The sequence below is a fragment of the Lagenorhynchus albirostris genome, chromosome 18, assembly GCF_949774975.1.
Source record: "Lagenorhynchus albirostris chromosome 18, mLagAlb1.1, whole genome shotgun sequence".
Lineage (NCBI taxonomy): Eukaryota > Metazoa > Chordata > Mammalia > Artiodactyla > Delphinidae > Lagenorhynchus > Lagenorhynchus albirostris.
This window is the reverse complement of record NC_083112.1, coordinates 12,606,921-12,622,949: the sequence shown is the minus strand read 5'-3', so window position 1 is coordinate 12,622,949 and position 16,029 is coordinate 12,606,921. Positions and strand designations below refer to the sequence as shown.

Here is a 16,029-nt window from a genome sequence, read left to right as displayed (position 1 = left end):
AAGACATTAACTTCTTCAGGTTGTAATTTACAGATCAGGCTAAGAAGCTGGAGTAATTTTGAGGAAAAAAATATAATAAGGAACTACTCTATGCAGTATTTTTTATTTTAATTATTTTTTCACTTGAAAACGTAGACCTAATGTATCAAGCTCCGTAACTGTCCATTATATTCTTAACAGTTCATCTACTAGATTGGTCAAGTAGATCAAGAATAAAGCCGTATTTTCAGTGCAAGGTCAAAATTATCTGGGGTGTTTTGTTTGTTTGTGTGTTTTTCCTTTAATGCATGTTCTTAGGCCAATCCCAGACACTAAGTCAGACTCTAGCCACGGGACCAGGAATGTGCCTTTTTAACAGTTTCCCAGGTCACCCTATGCATACCAGAGTTTGAGAACCAGCGGAATAAAAGACTGAACCTTTCCCTTAGTGATTCTGAAGTAGGACATGAAAATATTCTCTTTTTTTTCCCAAGATATACTGATGGCAGAGTCATAAAATCCCTTAAGGATTTTGCTCAAATGTGGAAACCTGAACTTTCCTTTTTTTGTTTTTGTTTTTTTTTCACGGTACGCGGGCCTCTCACTGTTGTGGCCTCTCCCGTTGCAGAGCACAGGCTCTGGACGCGTAGGCTCCGTGGCATGTGGGATCTTCCCGGACCAGGGCACGAACCCATGTCCCCTGCATCAGCAGGCGGACTCCCAACCACTGCACCACCAGGGAAGCCCCTCCTTTTTTTAAGAAATAAATAATTTTAACATCTTCAGCATCTAGTCCAATTGTAACTCTATAACCCTATGGACTGTTATTGGTGTTTCAAAAAGGTTAATCTGTTAACCATACAGAATCAAACTCCTAGAAATTTAACACTGAAAGAGTTTAGAGATTAGCTAGTCCAACTTCATCACTTTACTGATACACAAGAGATAAGGAAAGAAAAAGTGCATGTGCGAAATGTTCAGCACATTATTTATCATTGTGAAATATAGAAACTGTAAAATACTAAATCCCAACACTAGAAAGTGTACATATTTCCCCTGGACGAAATGTCATGCAGTGATAAAATAGATGATAATGGAGACTGTATAATCATGTTGGGAAATACTAAAATATTAGGTTGTATGGAGAAAAAACAGTATGATATTGTAAATACAGTATAATTGTATAAAAAACACTTAATGAAAATAGACTGATGTTAACTTAAGGGTTTTGTGAGTAAATTTGGTCCTTTTTTAAAATATATATGTAGATAGGGGAAAAGAGGATTATCTACTTGGAAAGGAAAAAGGGTTGGAGAAATAGGAGGCAGTAATTAGGAAGCAGTTGAAGTAATCTAGGCAAGAAACAGTTGGGACCTGTATTGTTGGTGGCAGTAGAAAAGAACTGTGGTTTCTGATTTTGTTTTTAACGGTGCAAATTCTCTCACTTAGAACTTCCATTGGTTGAAAACTCTTTCAATTTTTTTCCAGAATAGTAAGATGAGGCTGTGCTATGGTCTGAACCTTCTTTTACCTAGTGATGCTTTTAACCAGTCATCAAGGGATCTATTCCAGGATCCATGCGTTTATAATTTATCTTGTCATCTATCCATCCATTCCTCCATCTGTAAAACTTAGTTACTGACATAGTGCTTTTGGACCCTACAGAATTGGCTGCTACTCTAGAAAGAAAGGGTAAACTGGTCCACTGACTAGAGATCAGCAGTTGTCCTCTGCAGATGCTACGTATAACTCCTGCTGAGTAGGCTTGTAGTTCAGGTCCAGGTGATTCTCACAGAACTATACCTGTCTTATAGAAGGTCATCTCCAAGGGGCAACACAACCATCTGCCACGTGTCCAAGAAAGTGCGGCGTGGCCTTCCAGTTCTCAGCCATTAGGGTGTTCTCTTAATGTGCCATAGGTAATATAGATCCTGCATGGTGATCGATCTGTGGACAGTGAGAAAATTATAAAAGTATTAATTAACCAAGATAGTAAACAGCAACTTCAGTAGCTTAACTAGTTTTCAGTCTTATCTGTCCTAAATACCTTTACACATATTCTCAGTTAATCTTACCGTCTGTTCTGTTGCTCTCTTGGAAGACAAACATGCATGATACAGCACCATTGGAGTCTTTCAGGCATCCTTAAAAGTGTTCATATGCCCATGTGTTCTGTATAACAGTTAAAACAGTCATGTTTATATTGTCTGGGTATTCTCAAACTTATCATTTTTAAATGATTCAAAATAGAATCCATTACTGTTTGTTTGATCTCTTTAGATTTTTTTTTGAAGAGTCTGCTTCAGTCTTAGGACTTCTTTAACTTCTCTTTTTAAGATAATAAAATTACCAGTCAGCTTTAAATTTCACCTGAATTCCTTGTTTACATTTCATAAACATTAGAGATGATTGTTAATATTAAAGCAGTGAATGTTTTTAAATATCTACTTCAGAAGTTCATACAATGCTATTCTATGACTTTGTTACCTTCATTTAACTAAATAAGTCTATCCTGTAGTATGTTTTTAGATGTCTTCTAAATTCTAAGATATTTTGCCAAGTTTTAAAAATTAAAGTTCCAGTTGTTTGTAGATTATATTGTTATGCTTTTCAATATGTTAGAAATCAAATAGTTAAAGTTCTCATGTGAACTCAACATGTTTCTGTTTTTTAAAAAAATAGCCATTATCCTAAAACAAACAAAAATGTTCTATTAGCATCCAAGCAAAAGCAGTCATGAATATTTTCATTTGGTTACTAGTAAGCTCATCTAAATCATGTTAAAAATCATTCAAGGAGAATAGTTTATAGGTATTATTTTTCTACCTTTTCTTTTTTTTTTTTTTTTTTGCGGTACGCGGGCCTCTCACTGCTGTGGGCCCCTCCCACCTCGGAGCGCAGGCTACGGACGCACAGGCCCAGCGGCCATGGCTCACGGGCCCACCCGCTCTGCGGCACGTGGGATCCTCCCAGACTGGGGCACGAACCCACGTCCCCTGCATCAGCAGGTGGACTCTCAAACCACTGCGCCACCAGGGAAGGCCAATTTTTATTTTTCTGTCTTTCGATTTCTGTTTGTTCCTTTCCTAAGCATAAATGCTCTTTTGGAGGTTTAATCACTCAACCAGTATTTATTGGAAATATTTTAAATGAAAGGCACTGAGCAAGCTGTTGTGAGATTCCCAAAGTATTTTAAGATGAGGTTTCTGCCCTATCTGCTTAGAGAGGTAAGACATACTTACATCAAAACATAACTAACGATTCTAGGTGATCAGTGAGAAGTGCTAGAGCTTTTCAAAGAGTTTGTTTTATGTACCCTATAGATAAGTATTTTATTCTTCCTTCCCTTCTTGCCCTATTTAATACACAAGTGAAACTGTGGTCAGGAGGTTAAAGTGAGCTTTCAAGCCTTCTTCCCTTATTAAAAGCTTTTATTAAGTTTCTGTTACTTCCTGTACCAAACACTTGGTTAAAGGCTTTAATATTATCTCATTTAAACTTTACAGTACCTTTGTGAGGCAGGCATTTCATTCTAGATGAGAAAAGTGGGATTTAGAGAGTGGAAGTAACTTGTTCAAGGTCAGCCTGCTAATCATTTTTTTTAAATAAATTTATTTATTTATTTTTTTCTGCATTGGGTCTCCGTTGCTGCATATGGGCTTCCTCTAGTTGTGGCAAGCGGGGGCTACTTTTTGTTGTGGTGCATGGGCTTCTCATTGCGGTGGCTTCTCCTGTTGCGGAGCATGGGCTCTAGGCATGTGGGCTTCAGTAGTTGTGTCACGCAGGCTCAGTAGTTGTGGCTCACAGGCTCTAGAGCACAGGCTCAGTAGTTGTGGCGCACGGGCTTAGTTGCTCTGCGGTATGTGGGATCTTCCCGGACCAGGGCTCGAACCCGTGTCCCCTGCATTGGCAGGCAGATTCTCAGCCACTGCACCGCCAGGGAAGCCCACAGCCTGCTAATTATTAATGGAGCCAGGATTCAAATATAGGCCTGCTCAGCTCCGTGGCTTTTCTCCCATCATTTTTTCACTGTTGAGTCATGATTTTGTTCCATGGTGATAGAAAAAGACATGTGAATGAAGAACAATACTAAAGATTACAATAATGAAAAAGAAAATCCAAAAGGAGGAAAGGACTTTTATTTAGTAGGATGAGATATTAAATATTCTGCATAGACTCTTACTGGTTTGCTTATGTGCATATGTAAATATCATTCCATGGGTCTATTACCATAATTATAGAAAACGTTAAGAGATCTTATCTTTTTTTAATCCTAAATATGAAAGTCTTGAATTCAGTGATAGTTAATGATTTTTTTTAAAGTTTGCATTGTTTAATGAATAATGGAATATGTGTCATGTTACTACTAATAATAAAATTAACGACTAATAACAATAATGAATTCTCAGATAGGATTAGACTACTTAAGTTTAATATCCAAAGTATTAAAGAACTTTCCTGTTAAAATATATTTAATCAGAAATATCTGTCATAGTTAGAGACACTGGGTTTTTGTTTCAAACTCCTTTCTAGTCTGTGACACTCTGCTGTACCTCTTCTATCACATTCTTATTAGCTAGGTATCATACTTCAGGTTGAAATCTTAGTGTTTCATTTTTCCAAGATATTCTGGTAACTCACCTTTTTTTGAAACTGAAATGTGTTGGGGGCACAAAATATAAGGTGAATGAGATGTTCTCCTGGCTCAGAGCAGCCCTCCAACTGCTGTGGTACATTTCTGGCACATTGAAGCCCTGACTCTCACAGGCATTGTGATTCTTCTTGTCTGACTCCACCTCCAGGAAGTGAGTAACTACTTTTCTAGCCTCTGTCCAGCTCCAAGCATTAGGCGTCCTCACAGTTTCTAGAATAGACTTTGCCTGTGCAGCTAATGGAACAATGGCGTTCATATGTGAGATCGACCCAGTCAATTAAGTATTAAGTTGCAGTTGTCTACAGCCAGGTGTTTTCAATGTCTCCTTTACAGATAAATAGAAAAGTCATTTATATTTTGTCTTTGTTTCAGCGTTCTTACTTCCGTACTCTTCTCATGTATGGGTTCCACTTTCTGGTGTGGTTCCTTTGTGTCAAAGGAATCAGGGATACACAGTGTGGGTTCAAATTATTAACTCGAGAAGCAGCGTCACGGACGTTTTCATCTCTCCACATTGAACGATGGTAGGTTCCTAACCGGAATGTGTCTGGTGTATCTTATACAGCAGTTTCTCCAGGTAATGGGCAGCAGCCCTATAGTCCCATAACGAACATCCAGGTTTAAACAAAATTGACACTTATATATGTAAACTTAATCTGTACCCTTACTAGTTTGGTTCTTATTTACCTCAAACCAAACATAGGGTATAAAGTTATATATTTACTTTAATTGTAGACAGTATAAATTGAGAGGCCTGAAAACATCCTGTTTCCTTAAGCTTCCTTTTTTTCCTTCAAAGAAAAAAGAAAAAGCTCAGACATATCAAAGCAGAAGAGGGTACCCACTTTCTCTCCTTTCCTTTCTTTTGCAGGAGTAAGTTCCCTCTCCTGCCTAAGACCAATCCTTGGACCTCTGCATCCCCTTCCACCTTCTAACAACCCAATCCTGTTCACTTATTTTCTCTCCTGTGTATTTAGCCTTTTCTCTCAACCACATCTTTCCCATCAGTTTTTTCAAGTTTAAATTTCTCTTGCCATTAGAAAAACACCCTCTCCATTGACCCCTGCCCTCAGCACCCCTTCAACTCTAGCCCTCTTTCCTTTCACAGCGAACCTTTTCTTGGAAAAGTGGTCCATATTCAGTGTCCCCATCTTTTCGCTTCCCACTCACTCCTCACCCATCCTCCCATCTAAACATCTAGTTACCCTCCTATGATTAAATCCAGTGGTCATGTTTAAGATGACGACTTACCGTCTCAATGAACCTGTCAGCAGCATTCGGCCTCTTTGTCCCAGACCTCGCCTCGGCTCCCAGCCTGTTTAGGGAATAACAGTCACATAGAAGCCTGAAACCTTGGCGTCATTACAGCCTTCCCCCCAGCCCCTCCGTATAGCCAGCCCATGACCGAGGCCTGTTGTTTTGAGCTTTTATGTCCCTTCATTTCTCTTCATCTTCACCACAATCCAAGACATCAGTTCCTATGCTGCAGTCCAAGGGGACCCTTCAGAAATTAGAAGTGATCAATCAGATGCACCTCTTCTGCTTCCTATTGCCTTTCGGTGCCTTCCAAGGCCTTGAGAGGGATACCAATAGGCAGTATCAGTATTGATATTACGGCCTGGCCCACCTGAGTCTCCATGTGCGGATTCTTCCTTCTCACCACCCACTGCTCCTCCGTCAAGTTCTCCTTATCCTTCAGATCTTCGTTAGAACAACCTGCCCTCACTCTCTGTACCAGATCAGATGCCCCTGATTGTATGCTGCTGCAGTGCCATAAGCCATTCTCGTAGCACCTGTCACATCTGTAGTGTTTTATTTGTGTAATGTTTCTTTTTCTCTATTAAAACGTAAGCTCCACAAGAGCAAGAATCCCATCTGATTTTGCTTATTGTATAGCAAAGAGAGTGCCTGGCACATCATAGGTACTCAGTAAATACTGTTGAAAGAATACTTACTGTTAGTACTGGGTTCTGTGTGAATTCTGTTCATGGTGGGAGTCTGCGTAATTATTCCAGTAGATGTTCATTTTTATAGTCTCTATAACTTTCATGTGTCTATTTGCAAAGATCTGTTATCTCCATAGAAAGAGATGTCATATAATCTTCCCAAATAACTTTAAAGAAACTGTAGTTTCAGAATTAAAATTATCAAACATGTTTTTGAATCTTTCTTTCCTAGATTAAAATTTTTTAAGTAATGTGTATTTGGTTTTAAAATTTAGATGCATGTTTCTATTATGTTAAAGAATAAAATATATTGATAGTTAATGGACTCCAAAATCAGAGAATCTTATTTATAAAGAAGCCACTCTAGAAATAAAGCCCTCCCTCTGCATTAGATATTTTTCAGTCAGTTGTTGTGTCTCCATCTATGGTCAAAGAGCTAGGTTCTTTGTAGTTCAAAAGGAAGGATTTAAAAATGGAGAACATTAGGGTTAGGGTTGATGACTTAAAAATTATGAAGTTTCCTTGTCAGGACTGTTATAAGTCAGGATTGTTGTAAGGCAGCATTGTCCAACAGAAATATAATATGAGACACAAATGCAAGCCATATATGTAATTTTACATTTTCTAGTAGCCACATTAAAAAGTAAAAAGAAAGGTGACATTTATTTTAATACTATATTGAACACAATATAAATGTAGTCATTTCAGCATGCACTCAGTATGAAAAAAATACTGAGCTATTTTACATGCTTTTCTTTGTACTATGTCTTCAGAGTACAGTACATCTCAATTCAGACTAGCCACATTTCAGTTGCCCAATAGCCAGCCACATGTGGCTAGTGTATTGGCCAGCACTGTTCCAAGGTTTTATGGGATTTTTAAGTTAAAAAACATGTTTTTATTTTTTTCTTCTTTAAATTTTATTTTCATGTGCATGCCTTTTTAATTATTTATTTGCAATTTGATTGGCATAATATTGACCTGACTTAAAATTTTAGCCTCTCACATCTCTCTTTAGGGTCCAGTTATGTTTATGTTGTGCCCATAAAGGAGAACACCAAATACACATGTATCAACCTGATTAGCAGTATACCCTTCACCACAGTTATGTTTCATTGTCTTTATTTAAACATCTCTGTTCCTTCACTTCAATCAAGAAAGACTAAAGAGCAGATTTGTTTTTTCTTATGCAGCATAAGTTTTAGAAACCAAATTGTGCATCCACTCATTTCCATATGTGTCTCCTTAGACGGTTTTTTAAGAGGACTTGTTCTAAAGATTCACTGAAATTTTTCTCGTAACTTTCAGGGAATCCAAGTCAAGTAGAGTTTCTAGGTATTACAACACTTCAAGGTATACGCTGTACTGCTGAAGTTAAAAGACTACAGGCATCTCTTTGATTCCGAATTACTTGAGTATGGGTAATGTTAAATGTTAAATATAAACATGTATATAAAATCTCCATCCTCTGAACTCTACCTCACCTAAATTCTTTCCATTTAATGTTAAGGTATAATTTGACCCAATTTATGAATAATTTTTAAATGGATTCTTTGAAATGTACTTCTAGTGAATTTTTTTAAATTTTTAATCAATGTTATTCATGTTTATAATTTAAAGTCATTCCATCAGGCTTATAACAAGAAAACAGTTGTCCTTTGCCCCATCTCCGTCCATCCCCCATTCCTGCTCCCTCACTCTAGTCACTTTCATTTCTTTACTGCTTGTTTGTGGTGTTTGCTTTCACATTGAAAACAATGGGTCTGCATAGCTACGTCTCAGTTTTTCAGTTTTAGATATTAATTTCCACAATAGGAAATCAATGGACAAGTATCTCGTTCTCTTAAACTCCTGTACACCCTCCACAGATATGCTCCTAATACAGTTTTCAAATAATGTTTGCTTAGCTCAGCATTGATCGTTATAGGTGGGTAAAGAGAATTCAAATTTGAGCCGTAGCATGCAGCGGGATTATACGACCCACATAGTTGTAGTACTTTTTGTTTTTCTAAAGGTAATAACTGGAGTTTTTTGCTGGCATTACTTGACCATGGATCTAACACTTGTCCTCACTCTCTGACAGAAGCATAAGTTCCCAGACACATCAGATTATGCCTCAATTCCATCTTTTTCTTGGAGATGGAAAGCCTTTCTCATTGGCTCTTTCTTTCTAGTTGTGTCCTGGCCTGCTGCAGCTCCTGTCCTAGATCTTGTTTTCCTTGGTTTCCATCCTAATTTAGTAGAGCACACCTCTCTTACACCTCCTAAAAAATATGAGAAAGACACTGCGAGACCCCACATGTAGAGACGTGCCTTGATTCTACCCTCACACTTGTTTACCAGTTAGCTGGAGAAAGAGTTATAGGTTGGAAATCCTTTTTCCTCTGGATTTGGAAAGCATTGCTCTGTTGTCTTTGGCATCAGTGTTTCTGTGGAAAAGTCAAATTCTGTCAATAATCTAATCTTGATTCCTTGTGTATGGCATGTTTTTTCCACCCCACTTTGGAAGCCTTTTATTCAGTGTTTTGAAATGTCATGATTCAGTGGCTTAACATGGCTCTTTTTCATGCATTTTGTTGAGTACTCAGGAGGCCCTCTAAGTCTTGAAACCCATGTCCTTTAGTTCTGAGAAATGTCCTTTATTCATTTCTTTGATGATCTCCTCTGTCTTTTCTCTCTTCTGTCTTATAAAACAGATATAGAGCTTCCCTATTGATCCTTTCGTTTTATTTTCTCTCCCTCTTCCTATTTTTCTTCTTTTGAGATTTCCTCAATTTTATCATCTAACCCTCCTTTTAAATTTTTATTTCTGCTATCAAAACCTCAATTTCCTGCAATTCTTATATTCTAGTATTCATTTTTTAAAATCTGTTCTTGTTTCATGACTACAGTAGCTTCCACTAACACTTTATTTTCTTCTTTCCTTGCATTGTTTCTGTTGCTCCAGTTTTTTTCTTTATGTTTGTTTTTATCATTAACGTTTATCCTTAGATATCTTTAGTACGGTGCTAAAAATTTTAGCTTATCAGCAGCTGGGTGCGTGGTCCACAAACTCTGACTGATAGATTTCACTACCAATTAAACTAGTGGGGCCATTTTGTGTGGGTAACTCCCAGCTGTCACTATGTTTGGGGCTGGTCATTTTCACTAAAGTGGGATCCTTCAATTTGCTGCCTAAGAAATATGATCCTGGCTGCCAGCATTCACAGAACCGGCTGGGAGAAAGGAGAATCTCATACAGATTTTCAGTGAGCCCTCCGGTTTGCAGCCCACCTGCACCTCCACTTACAGAGGTCACTTGGGCCCTTGATGCCTGAGCCTCAGGGGCTCTGTGGTGCCCATTAACCTGCTCTGGGCTTCTCCCTCTGCCGTTGTCTACTTTCTAGTTACCACTTGTCTAGCTACTTTCCAACGTTCACATTTTTTTTGTTGTTACTCTCATCTTCTCTTTGTTCTCGTATGGTTATCCCATCATTGTCGTTTTAATTTTAGTGGGATTTCAGGAGGGAGCAGTAGGGTGTGTGTGTGTGCCATGTTTAGCAGAGTCTCAACACACTCTTTGTTCTTCAGAAATACATCTGTTCCTGAGGTAACAGCTGTATCAGGAACTGAATAACAAAAGAAAACGTGGTGACTCTGCCCTCCCCACATTTACCAAAACTCAAGAAGTCATTTCAGTTGGAGAATAACCCTTATGCTGCTTCTCTTTATTGGCATAAGGTTCCATCCAGAAGTACTTGGTATTTTAATTATAATGTTTCCTTTGGTAACAGATTGGTCTCTTATTTGTAATACGGTGATATGAACTGCAGTTTGTTTTGTGGTTTTTTGTTGTTTTGGGGTTTTTTTTTTAAATAAACATCTCATGTCTTCTAAAATGTTTAAGGGGAGAAGTGTATAATAAAAATAATAGTTTATAAGATGAATAGCCCTTTCAGTTTTTTTAATATAAAAAAATTAATTTGTATTTCAGTTTATTGGTGGTTTTTTTACCCCGCTCCTTTTCATTCATCATTTTTATGTTGTTTTGTGTCTTTGATAAGTCACTAATTCTATATGGTATCTTTGGAGAAATACTTAATAATCTTTATCTGATTATTAATTAGCATTACTCAGCAGCCCATTAGGTAACTTTCTGGTTTTATGTTAAAGGAAAGTTTTAAGGGTTAATATTCAAATTATTTCCTTCTTTCATGAGTGTCACAATTCTACTTAACGGAAGTTTTACTTAGTCCTTTTAGAAACACAAAGAACACATTTGTAGGTGGTTTTATCATCTTAGGTAAATATTTTATTAGGATAAGGAAAAGCATTAAGTGTTTTAAAAAAAATAGTTTTCATATTGAATTATCCAAACACTTGGGATTTAAACTAGTTGCATAATGGATGGTGGTGGTATTGTAGCCAAGAAAACAGAACTCCCAAATTCAGATTGTCTGGAATCAGGGAAATCAGATAGAAGTGGATTTTAGGCGTTTTCTTGTTTGTGCTCATATCCAAGCCTGGGAAGTCTGAAGTGTGTTCCATGCAGTCTAGAAAGTGGGGCATTTCATGTCTCAAGAATGAAAGCAAAACAGTGAAAGACTTCAGTGCTTTTTGAGACAAGTAAAAGCATGAAGTGCAGCACAGGCAGTGGTGCTTCTCTTTTTGAGTTTAATGCCAGTGAAAGGAAGCAACTGGTTGAGAGAATTTTGTAAAAATCCAGGAAAACTTCTAAGTCAGGATTCAAAAATGTTAAGGAAAGCAGATTCGACCAAAACCAAAGGGCTGATTGAAGAGGAGCTTTTTAAGAAAGAGTCTTTCCTAGGTAGAAGGAAGGCTGAGCTGGGAATTCAAGCTAGAGATGATTTTAAGTGTATGTTAAAATGAGACAACGTATCTAATTCCTATGTATATATGTAGTTATACCCACGAGGCCTTTCAGGCCAGCCTAAACTGGCTTTTCAGTTCCACCAGCTACCAGTACTGTATTGGCCAGGATGGCATTGGGGAGGGGAAGAGGGAAGGCAGGCCACAGGGACCCCGTACTTAGAAAAGAACCCTTGATTCTTTGGCGGTAGAAGAATGGAATCAAGCAGCTCTGAAGTGACTGAGAACATTCTCTCCTAGTGCTTCTCAAGGTTCTGTTTTACCAGCTCTCTGAATCTGTTGAAAATGCCATCAGTTCTGTCTCTTGAGCTAGTTAAGGTTGGGATTTGAAAACCATCAATCTTGAACATTTCCAGGATTAAATTTTCTCTTGGAGCCCAGGAGGCCGTTTTTACCTCTGAGAGTTTCTGAGTTGTGACAGAGACGCCATATTTCTCATTTATATGTTATGCAGTGACACGCGATGTTATATTATTTGCCTTGAAGCTCCTGAACTACTTTGCTTTTATTTGACCTTATGTTTATCTGGCCTTCACTTTTACAATATAAGCTTTTATATCTGCTGTGTAAGCTGCTTTAAAATATGCCAAGGTAGAGATTTAATTACACTCTGTCTTTTTAAAAATGAATAGCAATGTATTTTCTATTTCAGGGCATTTGATGTAGAACTACTTTACATAGCACAGTTCTTTAAGATCCCAATAGCAGAAATTGCTGTCAACTGGACTGAAATTGAAGGTGAGTATATTGTTTACATTACAGCTGATCTTAAGTGGGGGAAGACGTCAGACCATACAGTTGTCCAGTGAAGTCAGCTGGCTTTACTGTCACCCCAGATCAGCTGTCCTAACTCAGAGGCAGTTTCATAGACAGTAAGTACTGCCTACTAATCCTTGCCACCCTCCTCCAGCTGGCTTACTGCCTTCTGTAAGCCCATAATTCATTCTGTAAATGCCTTCTTCTCCTAAGAAGAAGAAGTCTCTTCTTAGGGTCTTCATTAGGCCTACTGGCTTGCCTAAGCAATTCAATAAAAACTTGTACAGTAGACAGGATCATGGTGATTTCAGGCTAGAAGCAAGGTGAATAGTCTTCAGATAAACTTTATTGTTTGTAATACCAATTTTTTTTTAGTATTATTTCATTACTCAGTGAGTTTTGAGTACCTACAAACCGCTGTGCAAAGCTAAATGAGGAATTAGTTGTTTTTACTCCAAATGTCCATAATCCATTCACAGCCGATTTTTAACTGGCATCTGTACATACACCAAAAATGTAAAGATTTCTAAGATTTAAAATGTGAAATCTATCATACTTCCGAATAATTTCTATTCAGAAAAGCTTAGACAGCGCTCACTGTTTAGAATTTAAAATATATTCTATTGTTCTCTTTTGCTTACCTTAGAGTGATCCTAAATTAATTCACAGTGTAGGAGCAGTTAACTGGAGAGTTTTTCAAAGTCACCTCTCCCCCAGGTAAGCATGGCCTCCTCTTGAAAAGTCACTGTTGAAGTAAGCAACTTCACATGTTTAGGGACAGAAAAAGGGTAGGAACCCGTCTGGAAATCATACAAGCTCTGTAGACCTCTTGGAGTCTTGCTGAATCATATTGAGTTTACAGCAGTGTGACTAATCTCCACAGTAGCAGCCTAGACCAAAGGGGATGGAAGCAGGTGAAAGGATGCCTCAGGCTCGTTAGGATCAGCTTGGTGGATGTGTCTGTGTTGATCTGTGCCCAGCACAGACTCTATGGGAAGCTGAAGTGGGGAAAAGTAAAAATATGTTTCATTTTATATCAGTTGCTCACTTGCATTTCTCAGAGAGTTGAGTGTTAAATCTCGATAACCAGCACTTAGCAGTTTTTCTGTTAATCATCCCCAAACCCTCAGCCATATACGATCGGTGCCTCCCCACTAGAGCAGGGCCACCTGAAATTCTCACGGTTTAGATCCTCCCAAGTTTTATTTCACTTCCAGGTGTTTTGTTTTTGTTGTTTTTAGAGAAACCACTCACTTTGGCTTTGAAGATATTTAAATCTCTTATCCATGATTTAAATTAATTACAGTGGATGTGTTAACTTCATTGTGGTAATCATTTCACAGTGTATACAGCTATCAAATCATCATGTTGTACACTTTAAATACATTTCAATTTTATTTTCCAATTACACCTCAGTAAAGCTTGTGGTGGTGGGGAGAGGTGGGAAGAAAGGAACAGAGAAAGAAGCTAGAGCATTTGGGCTTCAATCTGGAAATTGTCAGTGATCGTCCTGTGGTCTTTACCACTTCACTCTACCATCCAGCATGCCAGTTACCTGAGATTGGAGGGCAGGGCAGGTCTGCTTCTGACTTACCAAAAAAACAATTCCAAGGGGTAAAATCAAGGAATATAAGCTTTTAAGACATGCTCAAGGAGGCAGATCTCATGCAGTCAACTGCACTTGGCATGTTGTCATTTGACAACCACTGGACAAGAAGATGGCCTATAGCTAAGGTGTATTTATTTTATCTGATTGAGAGCCTTTGGTAGAATTAGAATAAATGTTGGGTTTTTGTCTTGGCTTTCTTATCTCAGATTATTAATCTGTGCTTGTATTATGTATAGAGGTGTATCTGATTCTCTGTAGTACATGAGATTGAAAAGCAGTGTGTAAAACATGAAGATTTGCCCCCGAAAATCATTTTTAAATGTACAAAGGAATTGTTTAACAGACATACATATATAATATAAATAATGTAAGTTAAATTAAGGTGACTAGAAGCTCACAAAGGTCGTGACTTCTAAAATACAATTTTAAACTGTTATGTTTCCTGAAAATATATTTATTTTTAATTATTTTTAAATTGCAGGTTCTAAATTAGTTCCATTTTGGAGCTGGCTACAGATGGGCAAGGACCTACTTCTTATACGACTTCGATATTTGACTGGTGCCTGGAGGCTTGAACAAACCAGGAAAGTGAATTAGGTTATTTGCCATCTTTGGTTGTATTCTTATCCATCAGTGTCACATTATTTCACTTGAAATTAAAATTTTAAATAAAGCTGGAATAAAACTGTTCCATTGTATGCCTTTTGATAATTTTAAAGAATTTACTCCAGCAGTACAAATATTTATACCTCTTTTGGACACAAAAATTTTTAAGGTGTTGGTAACAAAAGTCAGATTTTCTTTTGCTTTAGCAATTTTATCCGTTTAGATTAATTATCATTATGATTCTGAGAAATACAATTTTTAAACAGAAGACAGAAGCGATTATTCTTACTCTAAAGTGCCTTATTCTCATGAACTTAAATATAAACCACAATCATACAGGTGTTCAGGGATTTAAAAATAAATGTTTAAATATATATAAATTTATCAATATTAAACCCATAAAACTTTTTCATTCTGTAAAAGTCTAGGAAATTATGTTAAAGAAAGAATATAGGCTTGCTCACAAAGGTATCCACTTTCTCATACAGTCTTATTTATCTCCTTCCAAATTTTTCTTACCTCTTGGCAACCCTAACCTCTTGAGTTCATGTTAATAAAAATTGGAAATTCTTTATTAAAAAGAGAAAGTTTTGCGATATTAATAAATGTATTTACTTAATAACATCAGAAGCCTGTGTTTTTGAGAAACTGAAGACTAAAAAATAGCAATTATAAAACAATGAACTCCTAAAAATAAGAATTAGATTGTTTCTGATGTTTTAGAGAAAATAATAATACCTAACATTTACTGAGCGTTGACTGTCTGCCCACCACCGTTCTAAGCACTTAGTATATAATGACTCACCTAACTTTTACGATAGGAGAGGGAACTCAAGGCATAAAGCAGTCACTTGCCCAAGGTCACAGAGGTAGGAAACAGTAGAGTTGTGACCCTAGCCCACATAGTCCGGATCCAGGGCTTACACTCTTTAATGAGTATGCTACTTCAGTTTCTGACAGTATGATAACTGGGGACATGTAAGTAGAAAGTTTCAGAAGCACGTGAAATACAACATTTTAAAGACAAGACTTACGTGGAAAAGTAAATAAGCTAAAGATGACTCCTCTCCAGTAGTTTAAACAACAGTGACGCTGTCACATCTGCACTAAACAAGCGCCTTGAAAACAGAAACCATTTCTTACTCAAATTAGTATTCCCAGTACAGTGCTTAGCGTAAACACTTAATATCGATCAAGTAAATAAACAAACTTCATTCACTACCAGGTTTTGAGAGCCTTTAAGTCACTTAAATGAACAGAACAAAACAAGGCTTATGCAAGTAGAAATGAGAGAAAACAAATAGTAAAATGACCGTGAGCATTAACAAGAATTTAAAGTTACAAGCCTTGAGCCAAAAATAAGATCCCTAATGAAACTATAATAAGACAATAAAATAATTTATTGTTCTTTGTAAGCTAGTGATAAAAATGTATGTTTGAAGCATGAGAGGAATTTTCAGGAAAAGGGTCAATAGTTTTTTATGTAGTTCACCCATGAGCCCTATTAAGAAAGGTTTCTGATATCCTTGATGCCAGTTTATCTTCCTAGGCACAGGTTCACCTAAGCTAACAGCGTAGTACAGACTCGGGGGCACTCTGTAAGAGAAAAC

At 37.3% G+C, this 16,029-nt stretch overlaps 1 protein-coding gene across 5 annotated transcripts in view; it reads left to right on the top strand.

Annotated features, from left to right (window-relative positions):
- The window catches only part of ALG5 (ALG5 dolichyl-phosphate beta-glucosyltransferase), a 32,787-nt gene extending 18,286 nt beyond the window's left edge, over positions 1–14,501 (top strand). For all 5 annotated transcript variants that reach the window (XM_060129039.1, XM_060129037.1, XM_060129040.1 and 2 more), the window contains 3 exons: positions 5,006–5,157; positions 12,101–12,186; positions 14,295–14,501. In XM_060129039.1, the coding sequence (XP_059985022.1) occupies positions 5,006–5,157; positions 12,101–12,186; positions 14,295–14,410 (354 nt within the window). In that variant the 3' untranslated portion in view covers positions 14,411–14,501. The remainder of the gene's footprint in view (positions 1–5,005; positions 5,158–12,100; positions 12,187–14,294) is intronic.
- Positions 14,502–16,029: the final 1,528 nt, after the last annotated feature.